We start from the raw sequence: 20,235 nt of genomic DNA on the forward strand, positions 1-20,235 counted from the left end.
CTCATGAAAAATCGAAAACGGCAGAACATGTTCAGGTTTATTACTTTTTCGAAATCTGCATATAATAGCAATAAAATGAGATATCAACCATAAAAATCGATTGACTCCTTTCGAATTTATTCACAATTAAGTGAATTCGCTCATTTTCACAAAATTTTACTTTTTTGTTCGATATACATAAGATTGAGTAGTTAATGTTCCTATTTCGATTAATTTAATTTTGAAAACATTTTTCCCATGCTATGTACAAATTTTCACATATATATTGCGTTTTAATCGGGTCAGTAGTTTCGGAGTTATAATAACAAATTGAAGCAAAAAATATATTTTTTATGTGAAAATATAATTTTTTTTTGTTTTATAAAAATTATGAAAAATTTAAGACGGCCGAAATTATTTAGATTTATTGCTTTATCGCAATACCCCATGTAATAGGAACAAAATGAGATATCCATCATAAAAATCGATGGATTATTTTCAAATTTATTCACAATTAGGTGAATTCGCTTATTTTCAGAAAATTTTATATAAGCTTTACTTGTACTTTAGTGTAAATTTTACATGTGTTTTGTTTTTGTTAAAATTTTTGTTACAATAAAAAAATTCACAATTTTACAAAAAAAAAACAAGTAAGAAAGTACCGTACACTAAGTAAAAGAGCAAAAACATTTTTCTTTTAAAATTTCAATAATTTATATTTTTGAGTGATTTTCGGAAATGGGCCTTATATGGGAGCGATGACCAATTATGAACCGATCACCATAAAATTAGGCCGTGTAATTTATGTCTATATGAAAGTTAACTATGTTGAATTTTGTGTGTATACCAAAATTTTTAAGCGATTTATGCATGTTAATGTGATTTTCGGAAGCGGGTCTATATGGGAGCTATGACTAATTATGGACCGATCGTAAAAAAATTTGGTTACATGAATTTTTTATATATAGAACTTATTTGGAGCGGAATTTCTGGAGATAAATGTATAAATTAAACAATTTCTGGAGGACATTTGTATGGGGGCTAGGTGAAATAATGGACCGATTTCAGCCAGTTTCAATAGGCTTGGTCCTTGGGACGAAAAAATAATATGTACCAAATTTGATCGAAATATCTTCAAAATTGCGACCTGTACTCTGCGTACAAGGTTTACATAGACAGCCAGCCAGCCAGACGGACGGACATCGTTTAATTGACTCAGAAAGTGATTCGGTATACGTTGAGGTGGGTGTTACACTAATATTTTACAAACATCAGCACAAACGCATTATACCCTCCCCACTATGGTGGTGTAGGTTATAAAAATTAAAAAAAAACTTCTCCATAGAATTTAAAATTTGGACCTTATTTGTACTACTGCAAACCACAATACATCAAAATTGTGGTGGTTTAAAAAAACCCTATTTGTTGCCCTGTGTAATTTAAAAATTAAAAATGCGGAATGTAGCATTCATAGCGAAAATACTATAAATATAATGGAAAACTGGGTTTATTAAAACTTTTGTTTAAGATATCTCAAAGAAGGAACAAGATATAACAAAGGTTATTCGGAAGGCAATTGGTAGAACTTTCAAACGACATAACAGATTTTATATATAGAGCAGAATTCCAGCTTTTATAACGTCTCAAACTTTATACTAAGATATCTTGAAAACCTGATGTGCAAATTCAAAATAATAGAAGGCGAAATTGAAGAAAAGTTTATTATATAATTGGATTTTATTAAGAAATTTCCGAAATTCATAAAAAAAAATATCTGAGTGTTTCGGATTAGACGAAATTTAGATTTTTCCCGAATATTACAGAAAATATATTTCAAAATAGTTTTCATTTGAATTCATATCTGTTCTTCTATATATCATTTATCAGACTTAAATCCTATTTACTTTCTGAAAAGTAATTTTAATACTATTATTGGTCCCACTTCGTCATGTTGTATAGATCAATTTGGCTTTAAATATAAATTTTAAAATCCCATCACTGATACACAATTGTACTTGGGTAAATCAAATGCAATAAATTATTTACTACTCTTACATTTTGTGCTCTTCATCTTTAATCTTTCACTCTTTTGCTATACAATCTAGCTCTCTCACAGCTTAGTACTAATTCGAAATCAATTCTTATAAGAATTGATTAACTAAATAAACACAAAGAAATTCAAACACAAAAGTTGCCATATTTTATGAAAATCTATGAAATCAATGATATTGGAAACCAAATGAGAGAGAGAATTTAATTAGACTATATGAAAAGAGCGTGAGTATAACAAACCCAGGGTAAATGAAAAACTCACTGTATTTATTTTTTTTAATTTGTGTTGTAAAGAAATATTATATCTGTGTTCATGTGCACATATATTGATAAAATGATTGTATTTTATAAATTCAAATAGCAACAATAACAACAACAAACAATAAGACCAACAACACAAGTATTGAAACATTCGTTGGGTTCTAGTGACAGTAGTACGTAGATACGTATGAGAATGTACGTCTTACGTACGTACGATTTAATAAAGTTGACTGACTGGTGTTAGTAGTGGTGGTGGCGATGATGACGATGATTTTTATGAAGGTAGTGGTGGTGGTAGTGATGGAAGTAGCCACCACTCAGCCAAGTACCCACTTCAGTTGAATTTTTTTGTAATAGAAATTAGTTGTGATCGCACCGTGTGTGTGAGCGGTCGTATTTATAAATATTTTCTATTAGTTTTCTTTTATTTTTATTAATTCTTACCGTGCTACTTTGAGGAGGGTTGTTTGTTGAACAAAAAAAAATAGTGATGATTAGAAATATATTTTCATTATAAAGAAAAAGAAAATAAGAGCAATTTTATTCCATTTTGTGTTCGAAAGAAAACGCGCAGTTTACTAAATGTTTTTTTTTTTGTTTTATTTAACCATTAATAATTGAAATAATAATAATCTGTGATTTTCTTAAAAAGAAACAACAAAGAAATTCAATTATACATATATAAAAACAAAAACTGTGTTGTAAAAATTTAAGCTGTGTTTAAACAAAAAAAAATACTGTGATTTTATGTTGAATGTTTAATTGAAAAAAAATTTAAAGAAAAAAACAAATAAACAATTCAAAATGGTTGAGAACGATAATAAAAATCTTTTAAATGATAATAGACAGGTTAAGGCCCAAATTGTGCCCATGCAAACGAAAACATTACAACATTTGCCCAAACGACCTGCAGTGGATTTGGCTTTTCACAATTTAACCTACAGAGTTAAAGAAGGCAACAGAAGCAGTAAGTATTTTTTACATTTATACAAAAAGTTACCAAACTAAATTTTTACTTTTTGTAAGTTTCTTTTTCTTACATTTGTTTTTTTTTTGAAATTTTTCTTTGTTGTTTTCAAAGTTTTATCCATATGTTTTTCTTTTCTCTTTTTAATTTGTTTGTATTTTTATTTTTTTTCTTTCATTCTTTGTCAATGATCATTTTTTGTTCATCAGTGTAAATATATTTTATTTGTTGTTGCTTCTTTATCTCCACATTCTTATTTGTGGGATATTTTTTTTCGTGTGTTGTTGTCGTTTTCACGTTCTTTGTTCTAACTAGAATGGCCAGTTTGCTGTTTTGTAAACAATATTGCCATATTTTTTTTTGTTAAAAGAAAACAAGCAAATACATTCTAAAGAAACGTAAATATTATTAGAATCTTGTTAGAAACTTTCCGTTATTTGTTTTGAGACTCAAATTTGTAAATTTTTTGTTGTTTAATTTATAAACCAAAAGTAGAATTTAAAATGTTTTTAATATTAGTAGTATTTACTAAAAAAATTGCGTTTTATTTAAAAAAGTTCTTTAGTTTTTTAATATTATTTAATATGCAAATTAGATTTTAATTATTTGTTTACATTTAATTTAAAAATTGTCAATAAGTCAAGCAAAAAAAAAAACAAAATTCCTGAATCAAATTATTTGTATACATGCCTATAAGCAAAATAAACTAAATCGATTTAAAACATTTTAAATTGTATTGACAAATTTGTAGTAAGGTTTGAAATATTCAAAACCTCTATTTATACCATATTGTTTAAAATGTTTTGATTCTGTTTTTTTTCCTGACCAAAATAATGACCTATTGCTCTAGCTTTCCTCCTCTGTGATATAGAAGTTCTGTTTTGTTGGAGTCCATAGAGTACGAAACTTATTATAGTTTTTCTCGATCACTTCGATCTAAAATATGTTATTTTGAAATATTTGTTTTCCTTTGTTTAAAAAATATGTACGAGTTTCACATTTCTAACATAAAAATATTTGTATAAATCGGTTGGAAAATTACTATTTTAAGGTATTTTAGTTAGGATGCTCCCCCAAATAAACCAAATACTGTTAGCTATGCTGAAAAAATCGAAAAAGTCGAAAAACTTGTTTTCACAAAAATTAGCATAACTCATTTATTTTTTAATTGATTTTTATTTACTTACGTATTTTGGAAAGATACTTCTATATTATTTTCCACCCACGATCAACTTAGAGCGTGAAGAATGTGAAAAATTTTGAATTTTTTCAGACATAAACAACCTTAATAAAGCCAATTTTCCAACCGATTTTCTTTTAAATAAAAGGAACAATGTGATTATTTTGAGTAATTTTTTTGTTTGAGTTTTTTTTCTAGTTTCCGCTCTATCTTGTAATTTTAAGAGTATCATTGGTAATAAAAGAATTACTAAATGAAGAAACACTATATATATTTCCGAATTATATGGACTCCAATAAAACAGAATTTCTATGTCAGAACCCCTGCATGAATGAAAACTCAATACTCTTCGAATTACAAATGGATAAAAACAACTAACCAGGCATAGAAAAGCAAACAATTTTCAGTATTTTATTAAAAACAGCAAATTTACACATGTCTATAGCTTCAAAATAATATGTTGTTCGATATCAGCAAGTCCGCTCATGTCTTGTTAATCTTAATTTCTTTCGTTTTTGTTTAATATCTCCATATTGAAAATAAGAGTCATGTTTGTTTTCTATTTGCTTTTCAAGAAAAGCTAAAGTATTTTCAATAGAAAATTTGGTGTATAACAGTTTTTTCTATAGAAGATCGTCTATATAACAGTTGTTTTAATGGTAAATTATCTTAATAACAGTTTTCATCTATAGAAAATGTTTGTATAACAGTTTTTTTCATGGAATTGGATTGCCTGTATAACAGTTCTATTTGTGGAAAATGTTCTTTAAAAAGTCATGTTTGTTTTCTGTTTGGATTTTGAGAAGAGCTAAAGTATATTCAATAGATAATTTGGTGTATAACAGTTTTGTCTATAGAAGATCGTCTATATAACAGTTGTTTTAATGGTAAACTATCTTCATAACAGTTTTTTCTATAGAAAATTTTTGTGTAACAGTTATTTCCATGGAATATTGCCAGTATAACAGTTCTATTTGTGGAAAATGTTCTGTAAAGAGTCATGTTAGTTTTCTGATTTTGAGAAAAGCTAAAGTATATTCAATAGATAATTTAGTGTATAACCGTTTTTTCTATAGAAGATCGTTTGTATAACAGTTGTTTTAATGGTAAATTATCTTGATAACAGTTTTTTTTATTCTATATAATAGTTTTTTTCTATTGACAAAATTTGTTATGGAAAATTATCTGGCTAACAGTATTTTCTATAGAAAATTTTCTATATAACAGTTTTTTCAATACAAAATGTTGTGTGTAACTGTTTTTTCTATAGAAAGTTTTGTGTAACAGTTTATTCAATGAAATTTTTATTTGTTTTGTGGAAAATATTCTGTTTAATAGTTTTTTTCTATTGAAAATTTTGCATATAACAGTTTTTTATGGAAAATTATCTGGCTAACAGTATTTTCAATAGAAAATTTTCTGTATGATAGTTTTTTCTATACAAAATGTTTGTATAACAGTAATTTTAGAATATTTTTGTATAACAATTTTTTCTGTTGAAAATTTTATCGAAAATGTTGTATTTAACAAATGTACTATTGGAATATTATTTTGATACCGAATAAACATTTTGTTTTCAATCCCAGCAACTTACTCTTCAAAAGAATACTACAACTACCTCTTTAATTGAAATATAGAAACTCTTTAAACTCAACACAATTCACATGGGACACTAAAGTGATAATTGACTCTACACTAGGGTGACCTGAAAATGCATTTTCTCAAAATTAATTTGAAATGTGAATATTTGAAAATTTAACATAGAGGCTAGACACAATTGTCAAAAAGCTAAGTATGTTGTTAAAAAACCTAACTCTTGCAACAACAAAATACATGCTAGTCAATATATTTTGTTGTTGTATCTTATATATGACTTTTTGTATTTCTCGTGTCTCGTCTCTATGTATAATTCAGAATTTTTGAATATTAAGAGACTTCGGATTTAAAAATCAAAATAAATTTCAACAATGCGTAAAACTAACCAAGAAAAGAAATTTTACATATATAAAGACCTGTTTTAATTATAATCAAATCGTTAGTTTAGAGTGAAAATATGCTAACTACACTTTTTAGGCAGTAAAATATTTTCTTATTTTAAACAAAGAGCGTAATAAATTACAAATTAAATAATAAGAAAATAAAATTTAACTTTTGACATACAACAAGATAATGACAAGTGTATGACAATTTAAAAATTACAAAAACAAAATGCACTTTTCTTATTTTGAAACTGTATTACTGTCTCAATCGTCAAAATTATCGATTTCGTTTCAGAACGACTCAGCTCGAATTTTAAAGAATTGTTTGAAATTTTTGTTGGATTATTTATCAGAATAAAACTCATATTTGACCTGCTACTGTTTTCGTCAGCATTCTTTTGTCCCATTTGTTGTGTCAATCCAATTCCCAGTATGTTGATAAACAGTTTTCAACACCTTTATCATCACTAAATCCTATTTTGTTATACCATCAGTAAGATTAATTTTAGATTAAATATCATAAGTACGATCTTACCATGTTTTTTTATCCCTTTTTTGTGTGTTTGTACTTTTATTTGCTTAGCCAAACTGTCAATATATTTATTCCGTAGATAAGATAACAAAAGTTCAAATGTTTTTTAAATGTCCGTTAATAGCTATCATTTAGAATAATTCCAATACTATAATTTTTTTACGCCTTCCTTATTTAGTGACATTTTACTAAAATCTCAAATTTTTATTTACATTATCTAAATCTTAATTTTGTCTACATAGATTTTCTAAAACAAAAACAAATTAAATACCTATTAGTTGGAAATTCAGGAAATATTTATTCACAACTTGATGAGTTAATTTCCCAGCAATTTACGTCAAATAACAATATTTTTTTTATTTTATTTAATTATTAACATTTAATAACCCTTAGTTATAATTATTTCATTATTAAATGTTTTTTTGTTGTTTGCGTTTGCCTTTCACTATAATCTCTTTTCAAATCAAAGTCCATAAGTCAATGGGGTTTCTTTTTAGGTTCGTTCTAAAATCACGTTTGCTTTGTGCTGCGTTTCGCTCATTGTTTTTAATTGCTTAATTAAATGCAAATAATTTAGTTAAGTGTTATTCGTAAAGTTCATACACGTTTTCGAAAGATAAATTGTCGATATTTTACAGAATTTTGTCTTAAATGATTTAGGTTATTCTAAATGTTTAACATTTAAATTTGTTGTGAAAACATTTTTTGCTCAAATTTGCATTAAATTTTAAAAAGATTCAATTAAGTTAATTCCTTTGTATTTCTGCTGAAAGCAATTCAAACTATATAAATAAAAGTGTTTTGAAGAAATCACTAATTCGGGGACACTCTCCACAACAGACGAAATCTCTTTCTCTTAGTTTATAACAGCAAACTTATTTGTTTGATTCAATTAATATATTAATTAAAACAAATTCTTATTTAATCTATATTTTGATATGTTACAAACTGAACACCAAAATCAATATAACAATTAGAAGAAATACCAAACAAAATTCAACTGAAACTTTACCCCTTAAGCATTATTATAAATTTAGAAAAAATTCCGTTGCAATAATTTGTTGTTCAATGCTGATAAGATTGATTTCTAATATGCATGTCTAAAATATATGTTGAGTAATAAATATTTTAAAAGTTAATTTTTTTTTTACAAAACAGATTAAATTTTATATAAATTTTTGTTTTTAATACAAAGAACTTGAATAACAAAAATGGCAGTAATGAAATTTTATAAAACAAATACAAAATGAATAATAATATAAGGCAACTGTGTCCTCTTTTAACTTGTATATACAAATACATATTTAATGATAAGTTTATTGTTTGTGTTAAATATATGTAGAAATAAAATAAATTTATTATAATAAATTTATTTAACTGTATATTGTTCTTTATTTCAATTTAAAAGCGGACAGACTTTCGAAACTACTTGTATGCAAGTTAAATGTACAAAGTGCAACAAGTGCAATTTCTCATTTAAATTTAATATGATTAAACTGGTAGGTAGCATTGTCAACGGAATACATGATGATGGTGACGATGTTCATGATCATTATCATTGTAATGTTTGTAATAATGATTAAATACGTACAAAACTAGAATTATAATAATACATTATTTTAAGTCTAAAAAACAATGATGATTCACGGTATTTTTATAAATAGAATATATAGTTTTCACTTTAAAATCAAATTTGCTTAAACTTTGTGAAACAACAGGGGAAATTTTTATTTAAAAAACACTACACAGTAGAAATTAATCAGAAACTTTGTTTATTTTTAAAAAACGCTTTTAGAATAATTAGTTAGATAGAATCTTGTGTACTTTAAACCCTTTACTGTTTTACTTTATTATATGAATTGAACTTGATTGTGAAATTCTAAGCTATTAACCGCTTAAATGTGGTATTGGAATGGATATTTACAAATCTTTCATACTTATGGTAGAGAAATCATTCGCCATCATTAATTCATGTCAAGGTGTGACCATAACAAATTTAATTGTTCTTACAAAGATTATTTTCAAATATTCTAAAAATGTTAGCACTTTTTGAAATATTTGCACAAACTACAAAGTTTGTTTTTTTGTTTACCTAAGTTTCACAACAAATTTTAGCATCTGTAGATTTTAAATTCAGAAATAAATACAAACATATACTCTCCAACAATCTCAACACACACTTGTGCATCAATATAAGTACCCAGCAGACCCTGGAACTTGTTTCTCATCAGACCATATAATCGAATATTTATGAAACTTCGCAAAAGCGAAAAATTTTCAAACAAAAATGTTTGTAAAATTATCGAGAATTTTTAAAAATACCCCATAATTCCCGTTAACATTTCGGAGGGAATTTGTAGAGAATTTTTAAAATAACGAATAATTAGAATAGTAAACGATATTGCTAATTATTCTCGAACCATTGAGAATGAATTTTGCGATTGATGATATTTCTCGAATCGTTCTCCAATGTTTGTAAATAAAACTTTCGCATAATATGATAACATTTTGGAAAGCTCTGACCAAACAAAACTGGATCAATATTTCTAGTAATTCATTATTGATATCATTCTCGGACCATCGAGAATGAAGGTTTTGCTGCCACAAACTGAGCTACAGAAGAATATTTATCGAATCGTTCTCGAATGTTTTTAAGAGAAACATTGGAATAAAGTTTAATGGTAATACAATTTATGAATTCTCTGTGCAAATCAATTCCCATCAACATTGATAATTATTCGTTATTGATATCATTCTCGAAGATGTGCTGCGACCAGAGACCAAAAATAACGGGTTCACTTTCATTTCAATAGTAAATTCTCATTCGCAGCCATTTAAAAATAATTTTTTGTGATATATCACTGAGAGAGTGATTTATTAGAGAACATTTTAGGTTACGGGTTGAGAGAAATAGCAAAGAAACAAACACAACTAATCTAGATGAGTGATTTATAATTTATTTTTTTCGTAATTATTTGCGAATATGAAAAATAAATCGCAAAAAATAATTTGATGCAAATCAACGCTTAAATATATAAAATTTATCAAAAGATTAATAACAATTTAAAAAAAATTCTCATTTCTATTACTCAGACTTCATTACTTCATACTTATCATATTATTTCAATAATTTGTTAAAAATTCTCTTTATGTAAATAAAAGAGAAAGCAAAAGTTATTAAGAACAAGAATAAATGAATTGTTTATCTCACACCAAACCATTAAAAAACAACAAAAACGAATAACGGTCATACCAAACCATTTAAAAATAATCATTTTATAACTGTTATTTTCAGTGATTTATTTTTATCACAAAAATATAAATCACAATATGGGTTTTTTGGTATATGGACGAGTTATTTTCGATCTCTGGCTGCGACATATGAACCTTTGCGGTGGCATTCCGGCTGGATCCAATGAATTCAAAAATTCAGTAGGATAATTGACGGCTTGTTCTTCGTTCATTACTGTGTCAATCGTTTTGCAGTTTAAATTGAATTTGGTCATTGAGCGTGCCAAAATTGCACATTGGTAAGACTTGGGAATACGTTGTCGTCAACGGCTTGAATATTCATTTTCATTTGGCAGAAGTTCGGAAACGAAATCTCATTTGTGGCGGAATCAATTGGAATTTTTCCATTTCCGATGTCCAACAATTGTTTTGAGAATATTTCGGCAGAAGAGTATTGCAGCTACTGCACATACATGTTCGTTGATAACGTTCGGCTTCTGTGGCTTAGGCCCTAATTTTATAAATCACGTCACCAAAGTGATATTTATGTGCAAAGCAAAAACAACATTTCACACATTTTAAAAATTTGTTTTTGTTTTGTGTACACAATTTTCAATTTATGAAAGGCAAATCAACGCTTGAATTTTTGTGCGTTTGTTTGGTTCAGATTTTTTACATAAAACAAAAACAAATTTTTGAAATGTGTTAAATGTTGTTTTTGCTTTGCAATAAATATCACTTTGGTGACGTGATTTACAAAATTAGGGCCTTAATTTCCAGTGGGGAGCGGGAGCAATGATCCAATTCTGTGGTACATTTGGCCTTGAACTTTAAAGGTGAACATGAAGCCGACGTAATTTGAAAGCAGGATTTGAAATTTTGGATATTTTGAAGGAAGTGCTTGGAAATAGGATTGGCGCCGGAAATTTAACTTGGAATCAGCTTAGGTGGCTCAATAATTGGTGGCGGAATAACTTTACCGTTCGAACTGCAAATTCCCGGGAATTCCTTAGGGAACTTCAAAACGCTGCAATGTAAGCAATGCTTGTTCATTGTGGCAGTACATCCTTGTGATTCCTGTAGTCATCATACTTATTTTAATAAAATGCCAGCAACTTAAACCCTTTAATGCATATTGTTGAAATTGTCTACATTCCAGTTCCACTTAATTTTAGACGAATATAAGCTTAATACTAATTCAGAAAAATCAAATGGAGTACGAAAAGTTTCAGCTAACGAAATTCTAAATCAAACTAAAGCTAAAGGAATATAATCAACTAAAAATTTGTTACTTTATGGAAGAATAAAAGTAAAAATCATGCATTTAAAGGTTAAATCGTTTCTTTCTCTTGATCGAGCCATTAGGAAACGATTCTAGTCTTTCGATATGATGTTGGGGCGTTACTGCAGCTATCGATGAAGATGTAATGCGACGCATTTGCTGAAGCCGGCTTTAAACTTAGATGCCCTTGCAAAAACATTATTTTTCGAATAAAACCGTTATTATACCCTTCACCTTCGTGAGAAGGGTATATATAAGTTTTTCATTCCGTTTGTAATTTCTACATTTTTCATTTCCGACCCTATAAAGTATATATATTCTGGATCCTTATAGATAGCGGAGTCGATTAGGTCATGTCCGTATGTCTGTCTGTCTGTTGAAATCAATTTTCTGAAGACCCCAGATGTCTTCGGGATCCAAATCTTCAATAATTCTGTCAGACATGCTTTCGAGAATTTTGCTATTTAAAATCATCAAAATCGGTCCACAAATGGCTGAGATATGAGGAAAAAACCAATACAACCTCGATTTTTGACCTATTTTTGACCTATATCTGGATTACTAAGACATTAATATAGACAATATGGATATCTAATGATAGATATTTCAAAGACCATAGTAAGTTGGACCTACAGTCGGTCAAAAAAAACAACTGGAAAAAAAATTGAATTTTGTTTACCTAAAAATATTTAAAATTTTGAAGTATATTTTGGTGAAGGGTATATAAAATTCAGCGCAGCCGAATATAGCACTCTTACTTGTTTTTTATTAAAAGTGCAATGCGGAGAGTTATTCAAAATATTATTTTTTCATATGGAAATTTCTTACTCAATAAAATATTGTTAAAATTAAATTAAAATAACAATTATTTCTGTACGAAAACAATATATTGTTTCAAATAATATAGTATAGTTGGCGTAACCATGCCGAAGCATGTTTTTTCTCTGTCTGAAGAACATTGTCCGGCGTCTACCCTCTTAGTTAGTAAGATCTAACTAAAAATAGCTTTGTTGAAATTGTGATAGATTTTTACAGCCATCGCTAACTTCTTGCGTAGCAAATTCTTCATAATTTTTAGACGTGATGAAATTGCGATATAGTTTTACATCTACTGCAAACATGACAATTGCTACCCCAACAAAAACTACAGGGTCTGTCTAAATATTGTACAACCACATATGTATTTGTAAATATTTACACATTTATTTGGTGTTAAGAGGTTCTGCTAATATTTAGCAAACTTAACTTTTAACAACTAACAAGTTTTTTTCGAATTTTGTTAAGATGTTTATAAAACAAGCGACACATACTCGGAACACCGCAAAAACTAAAAAAAAAATAACAAAACAATTCCACTTTAAATGTAAACAAATCGAAGCTACTGTAAACAGTTATTAAAATATTTTATAAACAAAATAAAAATAATTTTGTAAATATTGTTGCCATCAGCTAAAGACCATATAAGTTTAGGGTTCTTAAGAAAATTAATACTTTAATGAGCAAAATATATTCTTCAATTCAAATTTAAAGTCTTAAATGTGTTTAATTGAAAACTGCTGTTTTGCTATAAGTTTTATAATTTTATTTTATTTTATTCTATTTGTATAACTATCTTGTAGCATAACAGAGCAGAGCTCAAATTTTAAATGAAATATTCAAATTCTCATTTAAGACATGAAATGTGAAACCCTCATTTATAGGTCAAACATTTTTAATTTAATTTAAATATGTTTTGCTTTTGTTAGCAGTCTACTAAAACAGTTTTGCTAAATTCTAAGGTTACAGTTTATCATTTAATTTAAAATTCACGAGCCGGAATAAATTTAGATGCACAGTGGTTTGGAATCAAATTAGTTTGTAAATAAATCTACCATTTCTAACTGGCTGCTCCAATTGGCATGCAATTTTACCTGGTCATAGAACAGGAGTATTTGAGTATACGTTTTGACAATGGACTTCACTCATAGCTTAGAAACGGCGTTGTGGTAACTCAAATTTAGTCATATCAGACATGTAATAACGATTACTAATATTTTAGTATATGGTTTCTCATTCTGTATAGGTCTACCATTTATTTTACACAACAATATAATAAAAAAAAGTTTTAAAGAAATTTCTGTGCCTAATTGTTGTGCATTTTGTATAAAAATATTTATCAAGGTTTATATTATCGGAAACAAAGGCCGACTTCATAAACGCAATTACAAGGCAAAGCAATATTTTGTTACATTCATGAACGCATAAATGTTTTGTAAAAAATCATAAATAAAAACAGTTCACAAATTTGACAGATGCTGCGCATGGACAAGCATTGCCATACAATAATGAACTTGCGACATTGCCAAAACAAATTCTATTGCCCATTTTCAATTCCAAACATTCTGATCAACAGAGAATATTTGAGGAAAATTTCATTCTCCTAAGTCTTTCCCTCTAGGCCCTACCGGGAACAAACAGCCAGACGAACGTACATATCTTTGAATGTTACAAGGACCCAGAATTTTGATAAAAAATTTCGATTTGTGACAAATTAATAGCAAATTTTTAGCTTATTTTTCAGTAGATCATTCTTAACTCAGATTGCATAAAGATTCCAAAAGAAAAACAAATAACTTTCAGATTTTTTTTTACATTCGGTTAAAAATAACGTTATAAATTTGTAGTTCATATTTAAAAAAAAAAATCACTGTTCCCCTTCAACTCATTTATTTGATATAAAGGATTTATTCATATAAAAAACTATAAATCTTTCAATTGATATTTTACAATTAAAATCTTTAAAGTAAATATATAAAATGATTACAAAGTAAAATTATTTTTCTTTGTAATAAAATGCAAAATAATCATAAAAATTGATAATCAATAATGCTATCGTTAATCAAAAGATCAATGACCTTTTTGTGAACATGAACAACTACAGTGATTACAATTTAAATCTATATAAAAAATTACAAAATTAAATCAAGCAAATTACCAAACTAAAGAAATATTTACAACAAAATAACAATTTACTTAAAAAATAACATAGACTTACAATGTTGTTAAATGCGTTTTAAAAATTGTAAATATTAATTTCGTTAAATTTAAGAAAGTTTAGTTATATGAGTGTTTTCTCAACCTTGATTATTTTACATTTTTTATATAAATTTCTTGGCTTTTCATTTGTGGTAGACGTGCTTTAAGTCAGGCTTGTGTATTCTTCCATTTAACATCTGCTGAAAAAAATATTCTTTATTCTAAATAGTTATAAATAATTTTTAAGTTAAACATACTTTTTATTTGCTTATCATGTTTGTGTCTAAAATACTAATTAGCTTACGCTTATTTTGTATATTTTAAATAAGAAAACAAAGAAGAATAATTTAATTGATTTGTAAGTCATGTTTAAATAAAAGCAAAAGTAAATTCTTAATAATTTTCATTAATCACACAAATTTTTTTGTACATACAACTAAATAAGGTATTGATTTTGTTCGTATTTAATAATTATGCAATTAGTAAACAAATAAGCAATTATTCTAATAGAATGCGAATAAATATATTAAAATTTTGTTTAAGAATTTTTCCTATTTATTTCTTAAAGAATGATTCTTAAATTTTTTGAATACAATATGCTTATTTTTTAACGTTTTTCCTATGAAGTTCGAATAAATAAATTCTTAAAATTTTTCAAAATCAACTTAATTTTGTTTTCTTAACCACTCCAATTAAATTTCTCTTCAATTGAAATCTATTACAAAATTAAAAATTTTGTATACCCTTCACCATGAATAAAGGTGTGTGTCTAAGATTAGCGTGGGTACCAACCATGATGGCTCAACCTCACGGAATGGATAGAATAACCGCTATTAAGTGACTTGCAAGGACCACATAATTGGCAACTGATTGTCATTAACTGCACAGATCAATGCACAAACCCCTTGCTCGGGAGCTCGGGCTATCTAATCCCTGCCATCCATAGCTAGCTAGTCAATTAGCAAGCCCAGGACAGTTATCAAAGCAGCATCATTCGAACCAGTCCGATATATGATCTCTGATTGAGAACGCTCCGGAAAATAAAAGTAAAAGTGTGTCTTCTGATCTCAACCGAATGCCACCACCCCAATACGTTTCCTGAGCACAGCGCCAATTGCTATCTGCTACTTTCAATGACCTTGTTGTATCGGCAACAACAACACTAGCACAAATATCAGTCCTTAAACCTACGATCTTCTTCCCGCTTTGGGTCTCAAACCAGAGACCTCACCAAAGGCTCTAGTCAGCTGAGAAATTAAATGAATTAAATTCTTATCAGGAATGAGGTCCGTGCACCTCGGAGCCCCGGTGTCACCCATAATATCCCTTGGGCCATAACATCAAGGTGTGGAGCTTCACAAAGATATCCAAACATGCCCAAGGGGGAACGAGTAAGGGTACACAGAGAAAACAAATTTGTGATAGTAACCGAATTTGTTGCCAATCGAATGATTTTACGGTTGTGGATGCAAAATTTTAGAGGGGGTATCAAAAGTTTAGTTGCTTAAAGCGAAATTCTTCTTTAACAACCGACTTTCTGTTGATAGAACTGAATAATGTTTGAACATCTTGGTGAAGCTCCACACCTTGATGTTATGTCCTAAGGGAAACTATGGTAGTTTTACATTTTCCATTTGTTTATCTTCATTTTGTAAATGATTAAAAGCAAAACAAAATAGAATGAAGAAACAAAATTTGCATTGAATTTCTATCAGATTTTAATTAACAAAAATCATGCAAAGGTTGAATGAATTTTATTATGAATTAATTTCATAATGAAGTAATTCAATGATGAATGAATTCTATTGAAATAAAAGTCTTTAAATGAAGCTAAATAATTTGTTATGTTGGAAGTAGTTATATGAAATGAATTGCTGAAATGTTTCTGAATTAAGATTTTAGTGAATTAAGCTTTAAGATGTGGAGAAAATAGGGTCAAATAGAGACGAGACGTAATTGTCAAAAACCTAAGTATGTTGTCAAAAACCTAACTCTTGCAATCAAAAAACCTAACTCTTGTATCAGACATATGATTTGTTGTATTTTTGTTTGAAAAATCGGAGTGTCTTGTCGCTATGGTAATTCCCTATGGTAGAGAATTTAATCCACAAACTGCACTTTACTAAATTAGCAGCGGAAAGAAGTTTAACTAAAATGTTCCCAAAATCGGGTTTCATAGAAAGTTTTTACATAATTTATAAGCTCAAAATCTTAACGAATGAAAATTCCATCTGATCTTGTTAACGTTTTATCAACTTGCTGTTAATTTAAATGATAAACAAATTTGATTACTTCTTGAGAAAATTTTCTACAAAGACTGATGCTAGTTTTATAAAAAAAACATAAAAACTTTCTGGAAACTCAATTTTTGAACCATTTTAGTAAAACTTCTTATCACCAAAAACTTCTTAAAATTCAACTAATGCAGGAAAATATTTTGTATTCAGATTAATCTCTTGACATACCTTACATGTCTTTTTCCAGAAACGTGGGGTCTTTTCTCACACCCCAGCTATTTTTTGTTTGATAAAAATTCATAACCATATAAAAATAATGCCAAATCATATAGAGCCTCTTCGTTCATACATAGTTGAATGGCCTTTTGTTAAAACATCAAAATAAAACTGACAAAAAAATCAATACTGAATATTAAAATAAACAATAAACAAAAATAAAAAACAGCAACAACAAGCACCAAAATGGTTAATAAACTACAAATACAGACCAAACAAATATTACACTTTAACACTAATACGGAAGTGGTCAACACAGCACCTAAACGAACCAAAATCAAAATAAATAAATCAACAACAACAATGTTGATGACGGCAACGAAAGACGACGACAACAATAAACACAAAGGCCCGTTGGCTATATAGCACAACCAGTGATTAGGAATAATGCTAAAGATGATATTTCAGTTTTTTTGTAGCCATCTTTGCAAGTTAAATTTTTATGAGACATGCAAATTGTGGACAATGCTAACAACAAAAAACATATAATTTATATTAATTTTCTATCGCTATTTGAATATGTATGAGTGCCATTTGGTCTGTGTGTAGTCCATGTAAAATGTTGTGAATAGAAACCGAAAGGTAGTCAAACTGGCCGGCAAAAAACGTGAGTTTTTTTACTTCTCGCCACATTTCAAGCTGCTTAAAATTACCATATTTTGGCATATTTTTTTTTTATTAGTTTGTTTGTTATAAAAGAAGAGATGTAGGCGTGTTATATTAGAGACAACTTTAAAATACCCTACACTACGATCTTATATGCAAGGTTGTATAATTTTTGAGATACTGCAAGTTACACCCAAAAAGTTCCAATTTTTAGAAAAAGGGTATTCCAAAAATTAATATAGCTCTATTCAAAATTTTCACCGCAAAGCTGCCGTTGCCCCTAAAATACCCTTTCAACTCGATTACCATTACCGCTAAGCTTTCGTTACCGAAATAACTGCAATTACCGTCACCGCTATTCTATAAATACTTTTAAATTATGAAAATAATAATTTCTAATCTCAATAACACATTTTACTAAAATCTTCAGAATAAAAAATTTAATATTATACAAACTATTTCAGGTTATTTTGAGTTTTGTAAATTTTATTATAAATTTAAGTCAGCTACTAAAATAACAGCATTTTAGCATTGGCTTATATTGTTACCGATATAAGCCAAAATACTATTACTGCTAAAATACCGTTAGCGATATAATCCAAATTAGCGTTAAAGTTATTATTCAACCGTTTAGAATCAGTAGCCAATCTTGATTTTTTCAAGCTTATTGATGTTGTTTTCTGTCTGATAACCACTTTGAGAGTACATGATAACTACACTAGAACAACCCGACGTCGACGACTTTTGAGAAAAGATCCTGACTTCTTGATCGACAGAAATACCGGGCCTCCGGACATTATCAATCTCTGAACCGGTGCATTTTTCATTTTCTGACATTTCACAATCAAATATATTGATATTTACCTTTCATTTGTCGTTTATAAGTTATAAAACTGACAGATATTTTTCCAGCTATTTTTTAACATTTTCGTTTTCAAACATCATCGATACAACATCAAGTGAATTCAGATCATGCTTGGTCTGGCTCAGACCAAATGGTCCACTGATGTCACATTTTCGAACATTTCAAACTGCTGGAGATCGTTAGTCTAGATCTCACAGGATGGGGTACATTTGAAATTTGGGCGCCTCGAAAATGATTTTTTTACTTAAATTTTTAAAAATAAAAATACAAAAATAAAATTTCTCTACAAAACTGCATCATTTGATTTTTGAAATTGAGTGGTCGAAAAATAGGGTTTTTGACACAAAAATCTCTCTGTGTGTCGTAGTAGAAATTTCTTTCCTCATGTCAAAAGCTATCGTAAAATCAATGGCACAATATCGACAAATTTGTGTCCATACAAATCGACCCTCCCTAATGTCCGTCGTTTTTCTGCCTGTCTATTGAAAGCACATTAGGACCCACACGAATGAAGTTAGCTGGCTAAATGTTCTACAAAAACTCTGATACAGTTTATTTGTTATTGCAAAATTGGAAATATCGGTTCATGATTTCACATAGCCCCCATACAAACTTCCGCTGGGAATACTGTCTGAGCAGTCATAATAAAAATGTTGCATATATTAGTTATATGTACTCTGAAATTATACTGTAAAGTATGGCGAATATCGGGCAATATTTATTCCTATTCTCCGTACAAGGTTAGACTCAGAAAATGGCTTGTACATTCATAATTCATATACCGGTGAAAAAATAATTATGTAGTCCCGGCGTTTCCCTGGATCTTGGTCTAGGAATCAAGATATATCGAATTGAAGTTAGTAAGTATCGTATAGGGGAAATTGAAATTAAATTCTTATGTCTTTTTCATGCATTTTGACCATCAAAATGTTCGAATATCGCAAAGTGATGTTCAGCAAAGTTATTAAGCTCAGCTCCGGCTACAACACAATCAATACAGTAGCCCGTTTCTGTATTTCTCGAATCGAAAAACTTTCCGCATGAAACGATTGAATTGCAACAAAAACAGTGCAAAATGAAACAAAATATGTTTTTTCTCGCACAAGTGTTTCTGTATCTTGAGTTTGTGAGAATTATCTGCCATTTAAATAATTTTCCAGCAATTATTGGAACGATGTGAGAAAAAGTGTTTCTGTAACAATATTTTGCGAAAAGTTTCTCACAAGAACTGTCAAATCAAGTCACATTTGAAATTGGTGTCAGAAAAACTAAATTTTAAAAAATATAGATATTTTTAATTTCGTATGTATAAATATGGAACCCAATTCAGCCTAAAATGTAAGTAGCACAGAGTTTGATTAAAATAATTATATATACACATGTAAGTACACAAAAATGTGTTTCAAAATTATTTTTTTATATTCAGCAGTTATAAGCGCCACACTATACTTTTTGTTTTATATTCAAATGATGACAATCAATAAAACACAATTGTTATATTTTGGCATTTTAAATTTTTTAACCTTTCACTGTTTTCGTTTTATTATAATTTCTTTCTTTCGTTGACGTTTCTCTTGCATTTGACAGTTAATTACTGGAAATATTCCAGTAAGAACAGAATCTGTGTTGTCTGTTTTCGCATTCAAATACAAAAACACTTTTTTCTCGCACATCGAGAAACGATGGAATTTTTTGTTTCACACTTCATGTGAGAAGTTTTCCGATGCGGGAAATACAGAAACGAGCTACAGGAAAGCTGTATTTTTGGTTTTC

The 20,235-nt window shown here is 28.4% G+C and overlaps 1 protein-coding gene across 1 annotated transcript in view; it reads left to right on the forward strand.

Moving 5' to 3' along the window:
* The first annotated feature begins 2,644 nt into the window (after nt 1-2,644).
* The window catches only part of LOC135952449 (ATP-binding cassette subfamily G member 4), a 38,863-nt gene continuing 21,272 nt past the window's right edge, over nt 2,645-20,235 (forward strand). The window contains exon 1 of the mRNA XM_065502393.1: nt 2,645-3,259. Coding sequence (XP_065358465.1) covers nt 3,097-3,259 — 163 coding nt within the window. The 5' untranslated portion in view covers nt 2,645-3,096. The remainder of the gene's footprint in view (nt 3,260-20,235) is intronic.

The sequence above is a fragment of the Calliphora vicina genome, chromosome 2 (assembly GCF_958450345.1).
Source record: "Calliphora vicina chromosome 2, idCalVici1.1, whole genome shotgun sequence".
In the NCBI taxonomy this organism is placed as follows: domain Eukaryota; kingdom Metazoa; phylum Arthropoda; class Insecta; order Diptera; family Calliphoridae; genus Calliphora; species Calliphora vicina.